Source organism: Oculina patagonica, chromosome 14 (assembly GCF_052425735.1).
Source record: "Oculina patagonica isolate OP01 chromosome 14, crgOcupat, whole genome shotgun sequence".
Taxonomy (NCBI): Eukaryota; Metazoa; Cnidaria; class Anthozoa; order Scleractinia; family Oculinidae; genus Oculina; species Oculina patagonica.
The window spans coordinates 7748230-7771971 of record NC_135771.1 but is presented as its reverse complement, the minus strand read 5'-3'; the positions used below and the strand labels follow the sequence as shown (position 1 = coordinate 7771971).

Genomic DNA, 23742 nt, shown 5'->3' with positions numbered 1-23742 from the left:
AGTTCAGTCTTTTATCAATCACCGAAGTTCCTGTCCTCTTTTATAATTCTGTAAGCGTTGTTGCTTTGAATGACTTGACTCCAAGGGCTTTCATGCGAGTCACGCTTATGGACGTTTTGTGATGATTACATGAAGAGCCTAACTGAAAGGTCTAGTTTCCAGCTCTCTATGGGGATAAGAATGAAGATGGCGGTTTTGTGTTGCTATGTTGCACTGCTATGATTTCCGCAGTTCACGATGCAGTTAATGAGCTTGGTTTTATGGAATTACCTCCTCTTTTACACGGGGTATCTCTGTTTTGGTAAGTTGAAGCGATTTTATACGTGATTTCTTGGACTGAAATTAATAATTAATGTATTTGACACATTTTTCAGGATATTCGAACGTCAGCAACATTGATGAGCTGTTAGTTTCTAAGGAGGACCTTGAAATTCTAACGAAAAATTCCACGGCAAAATGGCCTCTTTGTGTATTTTACAGAGATCCAAGTAAGTATTTTTTTTGTTAAAATATGCATTTGCAGAAATAAGGAAAGCGTGACATGAGAAAATAATGGCATGACAGTTCAGTCAGTCAGTCAGTTCTTGTCAGGGTGTCAGTCAGTCAGTCAGTCAGTCAGTCAGTCAGTCAGTCAGTCAGTCAGTCAGTCAGTCAGTTGTCAATCAGTCAGTCAGTCAGTTGTCAGTCAGTCGGTCAGTCAGTCAGTCAGTCAGTCAGTCAGTCAGTCAGTCAGTCAGTCAGTTGTCGGTCAGTCAGAAAGTCAGTCAGTCAGTCAGTCAGTCAGTCAGTCAGTCAGTCAGTCAGTTGTCGGTCAGTCAGAAAGTCAGTCAGTCAGTCAGTCAGTCAGTCAGTCAGTCAGTTTTTTTTTTTTTTTGCAATTTGAACTAGCTACCGTTAAGTTTGCGGCAGATATTTTGCTGTAGGTGGTAAAATCGCAGGCTGCAGGCACATTTTGACTGGGCTACAGGTGAGGATTTGAGAAATCGAGATTTTACTTACTAAGTAAATAAGGGAAAATTGAGATCAGTATGGAGAATTTGTATGTTGACCATGTACAGGACTTAAAAGGGTTAAAGGTCAGAATATGCTACAGCACATGTATAGCATCTTTGATGTTTTTGTTAGTCTGGATAATTGAGGTTTAGCTACAGTACAAGAACAATATTTTCCTTGAACTATTGTTTTTTTCAGAAACTCCTTTATCCAGACTTGAGCAGAGTTTTGTCAAGTTTCTGAGAGGTTTGCCACAAAATAGTACATTCAAAGACTGGAAAATTGTAGCATTCAACCTTCACAAGGTAGTCGTTTTAATCGCTACATGTAACTAAATTAAAACCTAACCCTAATAAATAAATAACTAAATTTAAAAGTTAGTGATTGTGGGTCACTTACGATACATGTGAGATTTATATGTGGTTAAATGCTAAGTTAAATGCAAAACAGTGCTGGTCAGCGGCCTTCCCTGTTTTGGACATGCACAGTGGTTGGGGGTCTGAAGGGGGTCGCATAGTTTTACAGCTCAGCTTTTGAGGTCAGCTCATTCTCATATGCACTTTTGCCATTTCGACTGTGCTTGGAGACTTTGCTCCATGCCCTCCCTCCCTCTCAGGTAAGTATAAGGTAAGTATCATGGTTCCACTGTTTTCTCAGTGTGATGTTGCCTGGTGGTTGCCGCTCACAGGGTTGTCATGGTTACCCTATGCGCTGCTCGGCTCTTGTTCTCGGGGCTCCACTATCTTTCCAGGCACCTTCCCCAAGCTCATCCTATTGTTGATGAGTTTAATGCATGACTTATTTATATAGCCACAGCAGACAGTTGCCAACAACAGAAATTTATTTCTGCAGCTACAATCAGCTGGATGTCTTGCTTCCATGTAGTCTTTGTCCACTTCAGTCCATACCTTTGTCAGTTCACACAATGTCTAAGTTGCCTCGAAAGTTCACAAGTACATACACTTTCCATAAAATAACAGGTTTTTCAACTCCCTGTGATTTATGAGACTGGCCATGGAATAACCCTTCTTTCTTGCTTAGCATTACCAAGTAAATTGCGCCCTTTTCCTCTGCAAATTTCCTTTTTTTTTTTCTTCCAAATTCATGCAAGGGAACCATTGCATTTCACTTTTAGATGTAACTTAGGATAAAGCCTTTGTGGATATAGAATAATCTAGTTAATACTTCAATTTAACACTACATGCCTAATGCTCTAACCCCAGGGGGGTACTTGAAGTATACATGACAATGGGAGGGGGGTCCGACGTATTTTTTTGGGTTGAAAATTTACACGCTCGGTATTTTTTTTGGTTCAAGGGATCTGTCACATATTTTTTGAGGTTTTTAAAAAATATGCATATTTTGTTGGGTCTTATCTCTAAGTGAACTTTTCTTTTTGAGTTTTCGTTGCAATCAAAGGATCAGAAAAATATTCATTCGATTACTGATGCCAGGTATTTTTTTGGGTTTGCAATATGAAGCTCTGTCAGACCCCCTCCCCCCTACTATGTATACTTCAAGTACCCCCTGGGGCTCTAATGACCATGGTACCTTACCAATACCTTGCCTAGTAATTTTTTTGTAAAATGCTTATTGTATACACGTACATTTTTCTTTAGAAAATGCTATTATGGGAAGGTCATCCAGGTGCTGTTCCTCTTTTACAATGTCACATTGGAACAGCGGCATCACCACTAAGCTACCCATCACCCAGCAAGGCCCAAAAAACAACAAGCTCATTGCATCAGTGGTTTAAAAACGTGGTATGTTTACTGTAACAGTTATGTTTCAGTGATAATTCACAGTTGTTGGTATTATATGCACCATGGATGTTATTTTCCAGGTTAAATAAAAATCAACGATTTCAATCTTGAAGGTTTCACAGGGTTGCCACGGTCAGAGAAAAACAAAAAAATTTCAAGGTCAGGGAAAAGTCAGGGAAAATCTTAGTTCTTGTCAAAGTCAGTGAAAATTCAGGGAATTTTGGCTGAAACAAGAAAACAAAATAGATTTGTTGGTGATGTCAAATGCCATGCGTTCAACATCCCGCAAAAAATGTAAAGAGATCAAAAATGAAGAATCTTGACTATCGATGGTCTGCAAAAGAAGCTGAAGCAAAATTATGTATAAAAGGTTGGGCTTATTTGTTAATTCACCTAAGCAAGGTCAGTGAAATATTGTTTTGAGGTCAGTGAAACGGTCAGGGAAAAGTAAGGGAATTTTTTAAGTAAGAATCCAAAGAGTGGCAACCTTGTTTCGAGACTTCTAAAGATAACCCAAAGTTTTCTGAAGGTGTTGAAAGACAAAAATTTCACAGTATCAGGGCTGCAAATATATAATGTTTTTTTTTTCACTTAAAATGACATAAAAAATTATGTCCTACTAATTGACACCATCTTGGTCAGCCAAAACAAAATTGTGGTCGGACATCAACAAAAACAAAAGGGTGAATTTTATTCATTGTTGCCGTAAAATGATTAAATTACGATCAAAAAATTGTCCGACATCATGTCCGACCACACTTGGGATTTCGTCGGACATGAGCTTATTTTGGCTTGCCAATGTCCAATGACCGACTGTTATTTGCAGCCCTGTAGTATAAGCAATTTATTATTATTAATTTTTTTATTGACAGAACAAGTTATTTGCCAAAAGACTTCCCCTACTCACTATTAACCATCTACCTGGTGTGATTGTCAATCATGGAGGATATACTGTGGTGGGAATTCCTGGTCACTTACATCATGAAGCAGTAGAAAATATGCTCAAAAAGGTCAGAACTACATCAGGATAAAAAGGATGATGAATTAAATTCTATTTATATGAGAATAAGTCTGCTTGATGCTTGATTTGTTGGTTGTAACCTGCGATCGGGTGTTATTTTTATTGTGGCAGAAGGATCAACTTCCTCCTGCCATGAAAAATAAGAAAGCCTTAAATCACAGATTAGTTGGTTGGCACAGTATTTTCTAAGTATTGCAACAGGTATGGTTGTCGGTATATTGTTATGGCTAAAAAGATAAAATCAGAGAACATGAATTAAAGCGCAATAATATAATGTTGCAGTTAATTTTTGATTTCAGTTAATTTTTTTTTAACTTCTTAGTTTTTTTTCTAACTACCAGTAGTTTTTTTTTATACTAGCAGGGCTGTAACTAGCAAGAGGCAAGACGAGGCACTTACCTCGTCTTGAGTTTAAACCAAAACTTAAAACCAATTTAACATGTTTCGTTGGGAAAATAATCCCCAGCTGAACAAGATTAATTTTTCTCAAGAAATAGGTCATGAAAAATTTCTCTGAGAGAATTTCAGAGTGTCTAGATTACATTTTTTTTGGAGGCATGTCCCCAGAATCCCCTAGAAAGATCTTGCCTTGTCTATGGCAAAGGTCTGGTTATGGCCCTGACTAGGTTAATAAGTAGAAAAAGTAAAACACCTCTCCTCCCTTGATGTCTCATTCCCCCCCCTCCCCATCTTATACTAACCCTCCCCTACTATCTGCTATTATCCCGGTCCCCTAATTACTATCTTTTTTTTTTTTCTTTTTGCTCGCCTGCACTCGATTTGAACTCTCAACCTCTACATTTGCTGTCCAACCCCCTTATCCACTTTGCCACGTAGGAAACGTTGCTTGAACCACTATTTTTTTAAATAAATTATATGACTCCAACGCATACCCTATAACCCTAACCCTGTTATTTACCTACATTGCAGTATATAAAAATAACCAAGTTAGAAAAAAACTAACAAGTTAAAATAAAATAAAACTGATATCAAAAATTAACTGCAACATACGGTACAATACAATACCAGTAATATGAATATATAGAGCGCTTATCCATTTGGGTGCTAAGCGCTTATTATACTTAGTTTTGCCCAATTTTCAATTGCATTGTACTACCAAAAGAAAGTGTGAAGCTTGGGAATTTTCCATAGGGATGGGGTGGGGTGGGGTTCAAACCAAGACTAAATGTTCTGTTGGGGGTGGGGTGGGGGCTTGTATATTTTTTTGGAACAACCCAATAAAAACACTTCCAATTTGATTTGGTATAATTATTTTGTTTCCATTTATGCCTATTTTATGCAGTTGGCTAAAAGATGGAAAGAGAGAATGAAAGTGTTTGTTGTCATTCCTAACACTGACGTGGAAATGTAAGTTGTTTTAATCAAACTTATAACTGACAATATTATTAATAATAAAAGACAACTGATTTAGTTAGATAAAGCATTAACTGGATATTAATTAAATATAATTATATTGTAATGGAGCTCAGAAATTATATCTGTAACTTTAAATTTAGCTGATCGAAAAGGAGAAAAGAAAATGATCAAGTCCCACTAGTTTACTGCAAAAAATGTATTCTATTAAAATGGGGGGGGGGGTCCAGCAAAAACCACACAAATACTATTCGAATCTACTAAATAATTTTTATTACTAACAATTGTAAACTCCATCAACAGGTTTATGATGCAGACATACAATGTCAGTCAACTACCTGCTGTAATAGGTTTTAGTTCACAAGGTGGGGTTATGGCATGTTACAACTGGTATTACAAGTATTTAATCAATCAATCAATCAATCAATCAATGTTTTGATCAATCATACAGCGAATCAATGATTTTTTTACTTTTATCAATCTTATTGTTCATTCTAGCTACCCTTGTTGTTGGTTCTGCATTTAAATTACATCTTAAATTCACCTTAACAAAATGATAATTTTTTATTGATGGAATTTATTAATTATTATTTTTTATACATATATCTTAGTTATTGTTAAATTAGTTTGTGTAACTGTCTTTCTAAATTAATAACCGACACTGCAAAGCTGCATCAGGGAAGTTTAAATATAAATATTGTTAGTATTGAATTGTTGTTGTTGTTTTAAAATGTTTTTATTTTTCAGAGTGGAAGGAAAAGGAAAAACCTTTGTTTGTACTGCAAAGTGCTCGTGAAGTAGAGGAGAGACAACTTGAGATTATGTTGGTGACTCTACACAGCCAAGCTTATCAACTAAATCTGGTCAGTTTATAATTTTAGGGCAATTTCTGTTGTAAATGTATATTTTCATCATCTCAACAACACCCCATAATATATTTTAACCGAGATCTTGCTAATCTCGGCGAGATGCCAAGATCTTGCGGAGATTGCCAAGATCTCAATGAGTTCTTGGTAATCTTAGCCAGAATCGGGGTGAGATCTAGAGATTACCAAGATCCCGGCGATATTTGCAAAAAACTCTGCGAGATCTTAAGAGAACCAAAATCTTGACAAGATAACCAAGATCTTGGCAAGATCTCAAGAGGCTCAAGATCTCCGTTTAAATTTTCTACAGGACAGTATTATGACACCTGAGTACTGCAAGACCCTATCTTTTAGACTTTTAAAAAGTCCGTAAATTATGAGAATATCTTCACTTTATATCAAATAGTAATTACAAAACTAAAGTAAAGTAAGTTGTGTTTTCAAAATTTGAAAAGGGAGATGAATCTGGTGCTGGAAAAGGTGTGAGAGCATGCACTTTAAACATCTTGTAAATTGTACTCTGTAGAACATCTTTAGTTAGTCATAGAGACACTTTAAATACTGAACAACATTTTTTGAGTGATATTTTTTTCTAAAATGAAACATTTTTCCAGGACAATTTTGTGGATGAAGTTTTGGAAACAAAACATCCAATCCCACCCATAGTTGTGTGTTTCTATTCTCCAAGAAGTCCGCGCACTCTAAACTACTTGGATGCTTTTCATCGCTCACATGACACGTTTACAAGGATGCAAGTCACTCTGAGATTTGGAATGCTCAACATTGTTGATTATCCAGAAGGTATTTTTTCTTAATGTGTCTGATTTACTAATTGAAAAGTTTAAGCCCAGGATAACTGACAATTTCGCTGAAATTCATTTTAAATTGCAAATGTTTTAAATTGATTTTAGAATGGTTTTTAAGTACCGGTATGTACAAAAAACTGCAATGAATGTCAAAGATTTCCTATGCATTCTTGGCATTTGAAAGCACATTGAAAAGAATAACAAGCTACTGATAGTTTATGCTATTTTTGTTAAGCCTGTTTTACCCAGACCGGGAAATATGTACTTTAATAGATCTCTTTACAAAGAAAATTACTGAGTTTCGTGCTTTGCATGTATGATGAATAACAAAACATTAATTTTTCATGGATCCTTGTAGAAAACGAGTTCACAATTTACATGTACATGTAATTTGAGTGTTTCAGGGCTTTCCACCAAGTTCTGTGTTCTGAGGTTTTGGACACTCCAAAATTTTATACAGTCCTGCCAACTAAAGGCAGTCTTTGTGAAATAGTGGTACAGTTTTTAGGGTTGTCCTGTTAGGGTCATCATAATTTATTAATATAATAATATTTCTTATTTGTAATACCATTCTGTTCAATCAGTGATTTCAAGACATGTAAATGCCTCAGACGTGTATGCTGTTCCATTCACTGTAGTTTTCTGGCAGGAGAGAGAACTGACTTCACAGAGTAAGTACAAAATATTGGTTCCGGATGTAACAACTGCACATAAAGGACTGGTACTGGGTATGATCGACAGAAGTTTATTGCCATTTCAAATTTTGATTTTGAGGTTGCATAACATTGAGATTGACAGAAAGTCTTAATTTACAGGCGCAGATCCAGGCCGGTTTCCACCATTTTACAGAAATTGGTCAACCTCCTGTCTGAGTGACTCAAAAACCGACACATCCCCAGTCGTCTCTTATAATGCGAAAATTGTACGACGCGAAGGATGATGGGAAGGAGGAAAGGCGCTTCTCTTCTTCCTTCCCATGATTCTCTTCGTGTTCAGTTTCATCCAGTCTTTCTAGACACAAGACAGACTCAAAAGGCGACTGGGGATGAGTCAGACTCAAAATACCCGGAAATGACATTTCAAAGAGTCAACATCTAACACTTTTCCCTGGGAAGCATGGGTCCCCCCCCCGGTCTCGGAAAACGGTCACCAGTTTTCCTGGATCTATGCCTGAGACATACCGTAATAGCATTTGACAAGGTTATGTGAATTTATGCAAAAACATGTCAGCTTGATGAAATGTAATAAGTAACTGTTAATATAAAATAAAAAAGCTGATCTTTTCATCGTGATGTTGCTTGTATGTTTATGGCATGCACCAGGCTCTAATACACAGTTTACAGCCAAAGAAATTTAACCCGCTTACTTTTTTTACAAACAGGGTTTATAATCAAACAGCAAATATTTGACAAGGACATCCCCACCCCTCTGCTTTTGTTTGAGTTTTTGCAAATGTTGCCAGTTGGTTTGCACTCAGCTGTACCAGACGATGATGATGAAACAGAGGTCTATAATCCTTGGAAAGAAAGTGATGATGTTAAGGTGTGTCTTATAAATTAACTACATGTAGATACTGAAACGATGAAATTTCTTGTTGTCGCAAGTGTGGGACAAAGAGAAAATCTTAGTCCCTGATGCCAATCAAACCCACGACTTTCCACACTCAGGTTGAGTGCTTTAACCGCTGAGCTACAGGGTGACTTGTGGTTTAGCTGAGCCATTTATTCTAGGTTCATATTAGACACGTGTACTGTAGCTATGGAAGATTGGCAATGTGAAAAGCATTCTGTGTAGACATAGAGAATATATATAGTGGCTTATCATATTTGACCTAAAAAGTAGTTATGAAGGCGCTGCACACTAGAAGAACTGGAAGCAAAGAACTTCTCTTGGCTAGAGTTCAAGAAACAGCACAAATAGAGTAAGATGGAGAGCCACAGTGGACGCCCTTTGCTCCCCAAAGAAGTGAAAATGGCACAAACAGAGAGAGATAATATGGCTTGATGATGAGAGTAATTTTAGCCAGTAAAGATTGGTCGTCTTTTACCAATGATATAAAATATAATTTTTGTTTATGTATATAGAACAGGAAATTGAAATCAATCAATTTAAAAGTTGGGAGTTGCAGTTGCGACATTGATAAGTCCTTTTTGTAACAGTGATATTGTTATGCCTTTTCTAGAATGTGTGCAACCTTGTTGTATTAAATGACACATGTGCTATAGGAGATAACAGTACTGTAATAGATGTGACAGGTCTTCAGCAGAATGATATTGTTTTTGGACCACCTTTACCTCCTTCTTCATGGCAGAATAAGGTAAGTATGTTATCCATGTGCCGTGAGTTATAGAATTTGTGTAAAACCCCATCTCCTCTAAGGGTTTGTAAATTATTAAAACCAAGTACATGTACCGTATTTCCTTGAATTATAGCAGGGGCGATTATTTCATTTTTGCAGCTAAAGAGAAGAGGTTGATTGTTTCGACTGTTCGAAGGGAAAGCAATTAATCAAGGGAGCAATTATCCCAAGCATTGCGTGCTGGATGTAATGCCATAAAAAGTTCGTTTTGTTGGCCCATTTAAAAGAATTTGAACACGTAATCCACAAAACGCGTGAAGTCCAGGGTTCGTACGGGACCTAGAAAACTTGGAAAGTCCTGGAATTTTATTATGACACTTTCAAGAACTGGAAAGTCCTGGAAAAAGACTACCGGTCCTGGAAAGTTCTGGAAATCTGTTAAACTCAAGTAACAACTGAATTCTCAGAACTAACATTATAAGAAATGTATGGCAGACAGTAAGAAGTAATAATATTGAGATCTTGAGAGTGAAAGGGTTAATGTGAACTTTGGAGTCCTGGAAAAATTAATCTGAGACCTGGAAAAGTAATGAAAATTGTTTATGAAAAAGGGTACGAATCCTGGAAGTCCAGCACTTTACACTTGGCCATACTGCCTTCTTTAGCACTATGCTTTGTGTTCTTATCTAATTCTACTTTCTTAATGTGTTTACTAGGTCAAGGCTCACACAAAGGTGAAACAAAAGACGTTTCAGTTTGAATATGTAAATGATAAGTCCTGGGCTTCACTGATAGAACAGTCCGTTGGTCCAGTGAAGTCATACACTGCTCTACCAAGCACACAATCTTCTCGTTTGTTTTCTGTAGCCTTGGTAAGTGATAAGTTTTACGTGTTTTAAACATTTTACTCGCAGCTCGTCAAACCTCACAGTCAATAAGGGTGGCTCTAACTTTTACGTCTGTAGCCCGCAAGCATGCTGTCTTCGGGGCAACGCTCGAGCTGCAAAGCCGCGGGTTTTGGTGAGCAAAACCCTCCCTCGCTCTTTGAAGAGAGCCTGCTCGTAGGCTATAAGGTCAGTAGAGAGTGTTGTTGTCCGCGGGATGGATGTAGGTCAAAACCTCCCCAAGACAAAACGTCCCTGGAATTTTTACGTTGAATAACCTTACATGAAGACTAAAACCTTCGGCGCGGCCCGTTTTAAGAACGAGAAATATACGGCTAGTTTTGTTCCTTGAGAGAAGTTGTTTTCTTAAGTGAATTCATTATTAACTATATCCTTTGAAGGGGGCATTTTGACCGGTTCCCTGTGGGATTGTCTAAAATTCTTCGGCTAAAGGCGAGTGAAAAACCCGCAAATATAGAAGATATTATCTAGCTTTTAAACTTGCGTAGAAAGCCAGAATATCAGACTAGGAGCAGTCCCTTTACATTTAAGATTGTCCTACGAGAAGTGAAAAAAGCTAACTGGGAAAACCAATGACTGTCCATAAAAATTGGCGCCAATTTTGGTGCAAAATTTCTCCTTCTCGGGTTTGTCCCTGGAAGCTTGACGATCAGTGAAGTTGAGAAGAATATGCTAGTAAGTAAAACGCGAATTATGAAGTATAGCGTGTAGAGTAAAGGTCAAGTTGTCTGCGAACGTGGTGGGCAAGATACAGCAACATCACGTTGCAATGCTCTCAGAATACTATCTAAAAGTTCTGATATTCGAGTATTTAAATGACATCCTGGGCTAATCAGGTCGTTTCTGGTTCTTCTGTAGGTTGTATTTCTTCGAGATGGCTGTAGCTACTGTGCTACGATTTTACCAACAATCGAGAAGATATCATTAGATGCCAAGTTTGTTGGTGTGTATTGCAGTTTTCGTGGTGTATGACAACAGAACCTGTTGTCACCTCTCCTCCCCCCCCCCCCCCCCCACACACACACACACACACACACACGGGCCACAGAGGTCCGCCTAATCGGAGTGAGGGTTAAAATAACTCTTAGAATGCAGGGAATGTGGACTTAAACAACTTGATTTTTCAGAATTTTTTGAGAGAGAATAACCCCGGACCCCACCCCTCCGGCGCTCGCATCCACCCATGCAAAATCCAGCCTACAGCCCTAAATTGTATATTTACTTTGTTCAAAATTCTACATTCTAATAAAACAACTCAAAAAAAAGATTACTAAGATAGAGAAACACCAAATAAATTATAAATAACCAGAAAGGAAAAAGGATGGTCGAGATTATGGGAAAATTGAGAAAGATTACAAACAACCTACTTATTGACTTTACCATTGTCGTTTGTTTGCTTCTCAGGTGCTTCAGTGTTCGTACACAACTGTTCATCTGACCCTCTCACTTGTGAGCGATACAGCATCACAGGCTACCCAACACTTACTGCATTCCGCAGTCTGAGCTGGTCTGCTGTGGCAAGGTGTTCAAGCTCTCATTCCACGTATCTCAGACTGGATTATCACGGGCCTGTTGTCGTGAGTCATTGTCGTAGTTTAGCCGAATAAAGTAGTTTCTTACGACCGTCTTAGAGCGGTTTTGTGATTGAGTATTACTATTGTAAAACCAAAACCAAAGGAATCACTTTGGCCAATCACAAAGGGCAAAGACAGTCTAGTGAACCAATCAAAACTCAAAGCATGCATGCATGTTGCCGACGCAAAGCGTGGGAAACGTGTGTTGTACGAACGAATCAAAATTGGTTTTGGTTTCACTTCTGATTGGTTAAGAAAGTTGCGCGAATTTTTTAAACCAACCACAAAACAAAATAAAGCCAAGCCAATGCAATTCAGGATTGCTTTTGATACTCAGTTGAAAACAACTCTAACAAGGTCATGGAAATTAACGCTCCACTTAATTAACGGTGCGGAAATTAACGTTAACAAAAATTAATGCGACTTAAATTATAAACGCGAATGTTGGAAATCTGCGTTAATTTCATGACGCGTTAATTTCCTATAATAAGGTATTATTGACTTGAACCAGGTTTCTGCTTGAACTGTTTAACAGCTTTCTGATGGTTGCCTGTTCTGGGCATAGTTAGTTGAGTACTACTAACTATGTTCTGGGGAAGGGAGGCAATATATTGTAATTTTCTAAAATAAATGTTTGCTTAGCCTTTTTTTCTTTATTTCCAGGCAAAACTTGTTTTAGAGTGGTTATCAAACGTCAGTCAGCCTGCTGTGGATAGAACGTACTTGTTTGACTCTATTCCAGACATGGTATTTGTTGTAATTTGTTTTTTATAATCTTTATTATTCCACAAGTACTGTGTAATAAGTACTTCATATATATGACTGGGTTATTCATTACTTCATATTTGACAGAATCATGGGTGTTTAAGAGTGAGCTTTTGTCATAAAGGACACTTTGTGATGCCCATCATAAGCACCTCATTAGCGTCCGACATATCTTGTTCTTGGGCAAGACACTTTACTCTCAAAGTACCTCTCTTCGCGTGTCACAGGTGTACTGTGTATATGGGTACCGGCAAATTTACCGCTGGGGGGTAACCCTGCGATGGACTAGCTTCCCATGCAGAAGGAGAAGAAATACTCCTAGTCACTTCATGTTACAGAAACAGGAGTTAAGCGCCAGCCTGTTAAGGTCTGTTGAAGGTCTAAATAGAAGCTCCGCCAAAAATCTGTGGATGCACGTTTACGCCGCGCCAGGTTCTCTTAAATTAACGTTTCTGTTATGCAGTTCTTCCGCTTTACGCAAACTTAGTACCTAGTACATTTGCTTGCTTGTTTGTTTGTTTGCTTTTCTGAGGGGTGCGGTGGCCTAATGGTTAGTGCGCTGCACTCCGGATCGAGCGCCCTTGGTAAGCTTAGTCATATTCATAATCAAGATGTTTTCTCTCATTGAGAACCTTGAGAGCATGATTTATGCAACCTGTTTGATTATCAGTTTATTCTGTCACAGGCGACGATTATTTTTTCCGATTTCCCATTTAACATTTGGGCCGCATCGTTCACGGTTTACGCTTTTCATAGGTCAACGATTCTTCAATCAGGTATATACACCTGGGTGGAGAGAGGCACTATGAGAGTAAAGTGTCTTGCCCAAGAACACAATACAGTGAACCCGGCCAGGGCTCGAACCTGGACTGCTCGATCCGAAGTCTGGCGCACTAACCGTTAGGCCAACGCGCCTCCCATTGTTGAAATACAGACTTAATCTCTTTTTTTTTCAGGATGTGGATGTCAGGTTAATTGGTACTCTGTACACGCAGACCTTAGCTCGCCGCTATCTAGCAACAACTCTTGTGAACAAATGGTATCCATTTCACTGTTTTCAACTGGTTTGTGAGCTTCTGTATGGCCGAGTACCGTGTTATGCTACTTACACCAGAGATGTTGTCGATTATGGTAGCAAGGTGAACGCTAAGGATACTGATCTTGTATTGTCTAAGGTAAGTTGATTGTTAAAGGCACGCTGTTGTAAGAAACACATGTACAGTGTGTATCACTCGAATTCGTTTTGGGAGGATTGATTTCCCATCACAAATTTTAAACCGATTTGCGTCGTTTCTTCTCTCAATTTGGTAATTAAACGGACTATGTCACGGATTTTAACAGATTTTTGAACAGCCCAAATTTATATTTGTGTCGTGGGAAACATAAAGATAATGGTCCATTTTTATTAACAATTGCTAGTTTTGAGCACTAAAACTGTTTAAAAGCGCGGATGGTTCGGATGGAAATGGATTGCAATTTGAAAACTTTAGCCAACGTTTTCAAGTTGTTTCGGCGCGCCTTAAAAAAAAATCGATATATATAACCGATGTTTAATTATATTTCTATCCCCCATTACAGGTTATATCTTCTGTTAAATGTTCAAAGACAATGTTTTTCATGGGTAAAGTTGCCTACCACTTATTTCAGAACACTTTCGCCTCGGACTAAAAAACTAAAAAATCTCCGTGACATAGTCCCTTTAAGTAACGCGAACTAAAAGTATAAGGTAACTATTATTTGAAATGAAAGGATCCGCACATTAATCCTCGCGCATTTACGAGGTTGTTGTTGAAACGTTACATTCTGTTGGTATTTGCGGCATTTGAAACACAACTTTTGAAATCACAGAAATTGTTTCTTGGATCGTTTTCGTAGACGGTATGTTTTTGGGGAGAGTAAAAGCAACTGTTAAAAACACTGACTTCTTTCGCTTTTTGCTTGCTCCCCCACCCCCACCCCCCACCTCCCAAAAACAGCCGATAAGCGAGAGGGCGTTGCCTTAACTCTCGCTTATTCATTATTTCCAGTTGTGTTTTATAACGTCATTTCCTTTTGATTAGGCATTGGCGGATTGTGCTCCTAAAAGTGGCATACATATTATGCTACTAGCAGTGCTCGAAATTTTGCCAAATTATGCCAAACTGAAATTATACTGGTCAGAATTCCCAAATTATGCTCCTGATTTCCGAAATTATGCTAAAAATGACGTAGATTCTGTACATAGAGGTGCGCAGTAACGACACCAAATTATGATGTTTTTCAAATATACTGTTGTTGAAATTATTTGTGTTTGTGGCAGTTTGTCTCGGCCGTCAGCTGTCAATACTACTATTAGCGTAGCTAAAACACGCATTGCAAGAACATACTACCTAAATTTAATTTATTTCTGTAGAAAATACACCATATTTACTAAATTTTTACGAATTTATGCTCCAAAAAGTGCTAAAATTTTTTGCTAATTATGCCGTGGCAGTGCTGGTTTAAAAAATTATGCTTTTTTGCTCCAATTATTCCAAAAATTATGCTAGCACAATCCGCCAAGGCCTCCTTTTGATAATCTGTTTTTTTTTATTTGGTTTTAGCTTGAGCTTCAAAGAAGTGATGGTGTTCGAGTCAAGGTTTTTCAGTTGGGTCAAAATGTGGAATCTTTAATCAACAATCAGAGAGACACGAGACTGCATATGTTTCACGACACTCATAGGTTGGTACCTTAAGCCTGGTTCTCATATAATCTGCCGATCGTTTCTGTCGCCTCTGCCACTTCAAAACGTTTTCTTGCGATCGGGGCGATTATATGAGAACATTACACAAACGATCACTAACGTCTGCGGCGATTGGGGCGATCAAGTTCGCTTGGATCGCCCGTGTTCTATCCTTCTAGCTTTTTTTTCCCTTCTTCGCGGTAAAACAGCAATAACTGAGAAGATAGGAGGCCACAAGTTTTGCTTTTTCATTGAAGGCTGCCATTGTGTTGGTGGACTAAAATGATTGTTTTTTTGTAGGTCTTCGCTCATACCAGGCGATCGGGACGATCACATGAGAACTCCCGATTGCTTCCACTCGCTTCGATCGCCTATGATCGTCTCAGTAGTTGCAGTTGCGATCATACGAGAACCAGGCTTTGGAAGTCATTCATTCAACAAATATTGGTAGACACTCGGTGTGTTCTATTGGAAATCCGCGAATCTGATTGGTTATCCCATTGTATATTTAACAATTTTTCCATGAACGCTCGTTGGATATAGGTGGTAGATAGCCAACGAGGCGCGTATCAGCGAGTTGGCTATAACGTATCTCATATTCAACAAGCGCGAGTGGAATAATTGTTTTATTGAAAATGCCCAAAGAACTGTAATATTTGAGCTCTCCAGCTGGTCTCGCTGACGCATACATCTACCATATTTGTGGTCTATGGCATATGAGCTCATTTACCATAGTTTGTAAACCAATCAAACCACAGGAATTGCAATATACCATGGCTAGTTTTTAATAATCGCCGATAGAACAAGATCGCGCGCATTTTGCTCCTGAAAGGGAAAACTATTCCTGATTTTTGGATTTGAATTGTAGGTTTTGGACTGCCATCTTTTAAAATGTCTAATAACACTTCTCGCCATCGTTTTCTATGAGCGATAGTCAACTCGGTTGCGCCTCGTTGACTTTTCCGTCATAGAAAACCCGGGCTCGTAGTCTTATTGTTGACTTACAATTGATCGATATGAACAGATTTGTTTGAGCCTTCGAAATTTAGTGCATTTTGATACCATTTTGATGTTTGGCGTCAGACCCTAGCAAAATTTACCAACTTGTTATCGGGTTATTTGTAAAATTTTCTTTTGTTTCTCCTACGGGAACAGTGACCTTGAATAACATGACATAGTTACTTTAAACACTTGCATTTGAACTGCTTAGCCGCAATAAACATTGAAATTTTAATAACATTTAGGCTTAATGTTTCAGATACGACTTGCCAAAGAACTTTAGATGTGAACACGACCATAAGATCTGCACAGACATCGCTGTTCGTTTTGTTCAAGACCATCGACGCCTTCCAGTCCTTCACATGACGTCAGCTGCATTTCACACCAAGTTAGGGTTAGTACAATAGAGAATACGAGAGCGAAAACGAGAGTCGATAAGAGTAGGATGAAAGTAAATTTATATTACCTTATTATAGGAAATTAACGCTTGTATTAATTAAGGTATTTGAAATTAACGCGACTTAAAATAACGCGAATTGAAAGAAAAATTACTTCCCAATAAAGGAAATTAACGCGAAAGAGAGATTAACATTTCAAAATGAAGGAAATTAACGCGACGTACACAATGAAACAAGTCTATTTCAACACTAGGCGTATAATCCTAAACGTAAGGGGTTAAGAAAAGGAAATTGACCGCCTCGAGCGTTCTTCACAGTTTCAGTGACTCGGCCGACAGATTTTTACTCTGATGAAATAATGCCTTTTCCTAGGAGTCAAGAACGCAAGGACTGTATCGAGAAATTGGTGCCAAAGTAATGGAAATTAAGGTCATGGAAATTAACGCTCCACTTAATTAACGGCGCGGAAATTAACGTTAACATTTATTAACGCGACTTAAATTAACACGAATTTTTGAAATTCGCGTTAATTTCGTGGAGCGTTAATTTCCTATATTAAGGTAAGAGTTTCGTGAATCTCTGGATCCATTCAGCTAAGTCTATATGAAAAGGCAGTGTTCAGTTGTTTTGGTTTGCAGAAGACGGCTAAGAAATGTACCAAGATTTATAACGCACGTGCAGAGCTATTGTTGTGGGCCTAGTTCAAAGGGTGGATAACGCTATCCACCGGATAAACCGCTATCCAGTGGTTGTGTTAGCAAAGCATACTACGCTATTACACCATTGCATAAAACATTTTATATAAGTGATATATCCGGTGGATAGCGTTAATCCACCCTCTGAACAACCAGGGCCTGCCCGGCCTGCTCATTAAATACTTTGTTTGGCGACATTCTCGTTGCATGACAATTTATGTTATATTTCTTTTCCAGTTCTGAAGAGAATGCAAACTTCGAACCTTTTGCACATAACTTGCCAATTTTATTTGCGCTGGCACACAAGAACAACGTATCCAAAGACAGCTCTTTTTACAAGGTAGGAGAAACAAAATGTCATTTCATAAGTTAAAGACTTACATTACGGATGGTGCATCTTAAAAGATTTATCTTAAATTTAAAAGTTCGTCTTCGCCAGTCTTAGAGTGGTTTTCGATTGAGTGTCGTAAAACCGAAACCAAAGTAATCACTCTGGCCAATCACTAAGGACACAGACAATACAGTGAACCAATCAAAACGCGAAGCAAATGCATGTAGCCGGCACGAAGCGCGGGAAAACGGGTGCAAGCGAGTCCCGATTGGTTTTGTTTTTTTCTTTTGATTGGTAGAGAAAGAAGTGCGGAATTTTTAAACCAATCACGGAGCTTAGTGAAGCAGGACCAAAGCAATTCCGGGATACTTTCGACCGCTGATACTCAATCCAAATTTGCTCTAACTACCCTTGTTCCTACTTGGGTCTACTTAGTTTACTGCTAACTCTTTGGAATTTTTTAATTTTCCTTAATAAACTGTTACCTAAAGGCTTGAATATTCAACTCCTTGATGGACATTAACTCTACTGATGACGTAATTAGCATTATATAAGACTCCAGTAATTATGCACTAGTGTCATTTGCGCTTAGTCCAAAATTGATATTGAATACCCCTACCATACGCCTCTTGTTTACTTTATTAGTACTCTCAGTCTACCTAGACGGGTTTACTTGTCTAGGGTGGCCATCCCGTACCTTAACGCTAATGAGTAAACAGGAGGGATAATGTACGATTGTTTTGTACATAGGAAAAAACAACTTGTAAACTCTTTCAAGACAGTGTTTCAGTGAGAGACCAACATAAGATAGTTTACCTATACAGTCAACTCTCTCTTAACGGACACCTCTATAAGACGGACACCTCCATAAGACGGACACCTGGTGATGGTCCCTGCCGTTTTTCAGACATTTTACTGTAACCAAACTCCCTATAAGACGGACACCTCTCTAAGACGGACAACAGACACTTTGAAGTCATTAATGGACACTTGAGAAGGGTTTTTGTTCATGTTTTTTTCTAGTAAAAATACTTCCAAAATTCATATCGACCTAAAGCAAAGTTAGTCAGCGCCCTAAGGATACGTGTATACCAAAAACAATGACGTTTAACGGATAACTTCTCAGCTTACGTGAGGTCGTTTTCTACTTACAGTATTACAGTTTGTAGAAGCTCTAAACTTTTGCTTTAACAAGCGAATACGGTCTTTTTATTGTTTTAGCCTTGTTGCAGTTTGCAAAGGTTTGTTTTATTGTGCATAGGTTTAGCTTTATTATTTCAGAATTACTGGTGTCATGTTACCCCGACTCTCTACAAGACGGACACCTCTCTAAGACGAACAGTTGCAGCCGGTCCCAAAGGTGTCCGTAATAGAGAGAGTTGACTGTATACCGTATTTTTCAGGGACTTACCGAGGCAGCATACGCACTGTATAGTGAAATGGTGTTTGTAACTTTGGATATTGATGAGTTTGCTCACTGGGCGAGTCGCTTTGTACCCAAAGATTACCACGCCAAGCATGCTTTTGGTAAGTCGCTTTGCTGACCTTGTAAGATTTAGCAGTCTTTTCCTAGTTCCTAGGCCTCTATTTTCGTCCTGTCAACCTGTTTTGCGTCACGTGGTACAAGCGAAAGAGCCTCGAAAGAAAGTGCCCTGCGGACCAGGTCTGGAAAGGAGTGCATTTACACTACATATAGGAGGGGTCGTTACCAAGTTTGAGTGTGAACTGCTAAAAAGGCCTGTATGGGCCGAACGAGCTTTTGCACCATGCTGCAAAAATGTTTTAGATCTGCATAGACCATAGACGGCTAAGGCTCGAAACCAGTTTAAAAAAGGGATAGAATTTGGAACACCATTTGCACCCAAAAAAACTTACCGTGCCTGTAAAGCCTTTATAACGGGTTTCTGCCCTTTTCCCTTTCGTGACATCACACCTTCGCCATTCAATCATGTTTCTTTTCCTGTTAAACGATCAAATATTTTCGACCAACATTGCCTTTGTCGCACACAACATGGGGGGCTAAAAGAGCAAACAGTGTTTGATCAAACCTCAACAAAGTGAGCCCACGTAACGCTTTGTGCGTATTATCGCTGGAATAATAGCGTAAATGACGTCACATAAATCCGGTTTCTGATTGGTTTCTTTTTCCCGCTTGGGCTTGTTTAGTTCGCAGAGGTAAATGAAAATGTTTGATCTAGATCAAGCATGGGAACCCATTTAAATGCAATGTTGAGAGAGGCGGCTAAACGGTCAAACATGCTCTTCCAACATGATGTAGACGAAAATGTTCGATTATTTAGCAGGGGCTTTTAACAAGAGTTTGTCTGTTTATTTAGGAAGACAAGCTGAAAACGTTCCAGCGCTTTACCACTATCCACGCCTGTGTATCATTCAACACAACGACCACCAACATGCTGCGTTCTATCCTCCTGTCGGGGAACTGCAGGAACTGGGGGCTAGAGTCCAGGCACGCCTTGACCAGATCACCTCCCAACAAATCATTAAGTTCGCCCAGGATTATATAAAAGACCCCGTGGCGTTAATTGTTAAAACTGAATTTTTCTAAATGCGAGAATTCGATGTAAAAATGAAAATAACAAAGCTATGCAATGACTTCGCCATCTCAAGTAATTTAGGTTTTCAATTTCTGGCTCAGAATTGCCGACATCGCCACGATTTCTGTCCGGTTTATTCCTTCGTCCAAGTAACTGCCCCTGGGTCTCCGAGGATGCCAGTTTTCATGATATCGCCTGCTGCTTCACTGAACAGCTCTCATTTCATCTGATAACGCAGAGGAATACATTCTTAACAGAGTTTAAAGTTAAAATGGTCTGGATCCGACGGGATGTAGTTAAAATGCCGCAAAGATTCAATACCTCGCTATATATAAAGTACAAGTAGGATATTTATTTTTATACTTATTTATGCAAGTTGTATCATTTTGTAAAGTAGTAGTACTTTTAAGTATTTTAACTTTTTATATAAAATTGTCTAAAATGGGCTCTGCTTGTTACGGCTGTGTTTTCTTTTTTTGTTTGAAATTCTCAGCTATAAATTCTTACTTCTTACTTCTTTTTTCTTATTTCTACTTTTTTTATTTACAAACAATTTGTAAATTTTGCAACAAAAGCCATCAGAACGTCGTTCCATCTTGTGGCATTTTTCATTTTAAAATGTTTCTTTTCTTAAACTTAAAGAAATAACCGCATTTCGATGAGCATTCATTCTCTCAGCTTTTCAACACAATATTTAACTTGGCTTTGTAACATCAATTCATTGCATTGTCGCTTGTTGGACGCTTCAAGTTGTAAAAAATTTAGCTTTTTAGCGCCTGCCATTTACGGAAATCTCAGTACGACCAGAAGTTCATAATTCCTATAAACTTCTGGTACGACATTTAGTAATTCTTCTAGCTATTCTATAACTACATTTAACAATAGTAACCACGCAATCATTAACCACGTGGTCCAAGTCTCTGTTGTTCTGAATCCTTTTGAGTAAAGTCCCTCGATTACACTTGTAAATGTCGGATTTTCCTGTTGTGTAAACGCGTTTACTTTCGTAGCTGGTGCAACATTTCTTGTAACAGAGAGTTTATTGTTTGATGATACTGCAGTAGACGTGGTTGGCAGCCGTTCTGTTGACCTGGAACAACCTAAAGGAGTTAAAGCAAGAAAAAAGTTCAAGTTTGACGTTCAAATAAAAGATGGCGGCTGTGATTTGATTGAATAGCCGCCATCTTGAATTTGCACTCCAGAGTGGACCCTGGGTTCGAGATTGTAAGGAACTTACCTTGATAAACTTGGCACAAGTAAATTTCCATCCTCATGCATATTTGGCCGAGTGATCTCCAGGCCCTCGGGTTGAAGCGAACATAACGAGCACTGATTGGCTGCTCAAACATGTTCTTGTGAACGGTCATCTCGTCCCAGTTTCCTTGGAGTATCTGAGTCAACAATAAAATAATAGTAAAACCTCCCTTAACTATGGGTATCCATACATTTACCAGGATGTATAGTGTAGTCGCATTTTAGTGGATGTCGTTGTTGCCAATTCTTACCTTCGCCTCGCCAGACTGATTGCAGTATGTTTTCCACCGTATGCCGTCTAAACTGTAATTTAGCATGTATTCTGTTACCCAGGTTCCCATCGAGGAACCTTGAGTCGCAACGCCAGAGATGTTTTGAACGTCTGTCAAGTCAACCTGAAAAAAATGGTAACATAATTACTTTGCCTGTTTACTTATAGCGTTTTTTACAAGCCTGTCTAAAGTAATTCGCATTCGCTTTTGTTTTGCATTACTACGTTTAGTGATTGGTTTAAAAAAAACTCGCGCCACTTTCTCGACCAATCAGAAGTAAAACCAAAAGCACTCTTGGCTCGCCTCCACACGTTTTCCCGCGCTTACGCCAACTTCATGTATTTGTTTCGAGTTTTGATTGGTTCACCGGATTGTCTGTGTTCTTTGTCATTGGCCAGAGTGATTAGCTTGGTTTTGTTTTACGACACTCAATCAAAAATCGCTCTATAACATAAAGGTTTCTCAGTGTTATGGGACTATCGCCTGAAGGTTACACACACGAATGGTCATGTCGCAGGAACAAGTACCCGGGACACAAAATCATAACGGACTTGTACACACACAAGAACATGTAGGGACATACAATACATACTAGTTATGCAACGCTTTCGAGTGGTATACTATGGAATATCCCACGAGTCACTTGTATTTTCTCGGTATACACACGAGCCTTTAGGCGAGTGTGTATACCAAGAAAATACAAGTGACAAGTGGGATATTCCATAGTATACCACGAGAAAGTGTTGTGTAACTATTTTATACCATGCCATAGAAAATACGCTTACTAAATTTCATCGAGAATAAGATCGTAGCGCACGATGGGAAGGTTGGGTTGAATACCGTCGAATATACAACGGCTTTCCTGTATTCTGATTGGCTGTATTTTCTATGGCATGGTATAAAATACAATATGTCCGAGCCAGAGGCTCATGTATAAAACGTAGGACATGTTGCAGCGACACGTTCTTTCGTATTTGCTGATTCTTTTCAGGGGATCAGTCGCTGCACTGAACATGTCCCCCCCGCAACATCTTGTGTGTGTACATGTGGTTTTGTCGCTGCTATATGTTGCTGGGACATGCTGCTACGTTTTGTCCCTTTATGTTGCATTTTTGAACAGCCAAAATTTATATTTGTGTCGTAAGGAAACTTAAAAAAAGTAATGGTCCTTTTATATTGCTCACTGGGCGAGTCGCTTTGTACCCAAAGATTACCACGCTAAGCATGCTTTTGGTAAGTCGCTTTGTAAGTCTTGTGCCTCGTATCGTGCACGGCGTCCGTATTGTTAGCACGCGATGAGATACGCTTCATTCGCAGGTTACAGATTTTGTGGAGGGTTGAGATTCAAGGCGCATTTACACTTAGAACAAAATATATAGGCCAGGTTCTTTTCAAATAAATTTACCTGTTTTGTCGACAAATGTTTTGCTGCGGGTCGGAAAAAGTGCCATACGAACCAGGTTCATTCGTGTTTCTTTTCCTGGTGACCTTTAAAGGGGCCCTGTCACAAATTTAACTGAATTTTAAACAGCCAAAATTTATTGTGACTCATGAAACCTTAAAATAATAGTCCGTTTTTATTAAAATTGCTTGATTAGAGCACTGAAATTGTAAACGATCGTCTTCGGCTGCGGATGGCTCGGATGGAAATGGATTGTATCTTGAAAAATTAAGGCTTAACTTTTAAGTTGTTTCCCTAGGTCTTCAAAAAACGATCTTTATAGCCGTAGTTTGATATGTATCCGCAAATTAAGGTTTATCGTCCTTTAGATGTTTAAAGATGATGTTTTCAGTTCATAGGTTAAGTTGCCTACCACTAATTTCAGAACAAATCAGACCAAAAATCTGCGAAATCCCCGTGACGTAGCTCCTTAAACAAGAGTTTGTCTGTTTATTTAGGAAGACAAGCTGAGAACGTTCCAGTGCTTTACCACTATCCCCGCCTGTGTATTATTCAACACGACGACCACCAACATGCTGCGTTCTATCCTTCTGTCGAGGAACTGCAGGAACTGGGGACTAGGGTCCAGGCACGCCTCGACCAGATCACCTCCCAACAAATCATTAAGTTCGCCCAGGATTAAATAAAGGACCCTGCGGCGTTAATTGTGAAAACTGAATTTTTCTAAATGCGAGAATTCGATGTAAAAATGAAAGTAACCAAGCTATG

At 38.7% G+C, this 23742-nt stretch overlaps 2 protein-coding genes across 2 annotated transcripts; one reads left to right on the top strand and one right to left on the bottom strand.

Moving 5' to 3' along the window:
* Positions 1-176: 176 nt before the first annotated feature.
* LOC144638131 (uncharacterized) lies at positions 177-20491 on the top strand. The gene is made up of 22 exons (XM_078497318.1): positions 177-301; positions 375-488; positions 1192-1298; positions 2613-2756; positions 3629-3766; positions 5081-5145; positions 5455-5516; positions 5899-6014; positions 6632-6818; positions 7408-7494; positions 8205-8365; positions 9006-9140; positions 9839-9994; positions 10886-10970; positions 11432-11604; positions 12265-12348; positions 13323-13541; positions 14949-15067; positions 16327-16461; positions 17398-17500; positions 18895-19018; positions 19828-20491. The coding sequence occupies exons 1-22, from the start codon at positions 238-240 to the stop codon at positions 20055-20057; spliced, it is 2808 nt and encodes a 935-aa protein (XP_078353444.1). The 5' UTR covers positions 177-237; the 3' UTR covers positions 20058-20491.
* Positions 20492-20606: 115 nt separating this feature from the next.
* LOC144638316 (discoidin, CUB and LCCL domain-containing protein 1-like) lies at positions 20607-21717 on the bottom strand. Its single transcript, XM_078497547.1, has 3 exons — positions 21552-21717; positions 21284-21437; positions 20607-21146 (listed from the first exon to the last, which is right to left on the bottom strand). Exons 1-3 carry the CDS (start codon positions 21639-21641, stop codon positions 20905-20907), a joined length of 486 nt encoding a protein of 161 aa, XP_078353673.1. The 5' UTR covers positions 21642-21717; the 3' UTR covers positions 20607-20904.
* Positions 21718-23742: the final 2025 nt, after the last annotated feature.

What these genes read in the sequence shown, in the direction of transcription:
- LOC144638316 (XM_078497547.1), bottom strand. Translation starts at nt 21,641, where the DNA reads ATGGGAACCTGGGTAACAGAATACATGCTAAATTACAGTTTAGACGGC. An exon ending in ATCAGTCTGGCGAGGCGAAG is followed by an intron (nt 21,438 to 21,551) that starts GTAAGAATTGGC and finishes TTGTTGACTCAG; the next exon opens with ATACTCCAAGGAAACTGGGA. An exon ending in CTTGTGCCAAGTTTATCAAG is followed by an intron (nt 21,147 to 21,283) that starts GTAAGTTCCTTA and finishes TAACTCCTTTAG; the next exon opens with GTTGTTCCAGGTCAACAGAA.
- LOC144638131 (XM_078497318.1), top strand. Translation starts at nt 238, where the DNA reads ATGCAGTTAATGAGCTTGGTTTTATGGAATTACCTCCTCTTTTACACG. An exon ending in AAGAAAGTGATGATGTTAAG is followed by an intron (nt 8,366 to 9,005) that starts GTGTGTCTTATA and finishes TGCCTTTTCTAG; the next exon opens with AATGTGTGCAACCTTGTTGT. An exon ending in GTTTGTTTTCTGTAGCCTTG is followed by an intron (nt 9,995 to 10,885) that starts GTAAGTGATAAG and finishes GTTCTTCTGTAG; the next exon opens with GTTGTATTTCTTCGAGATGG.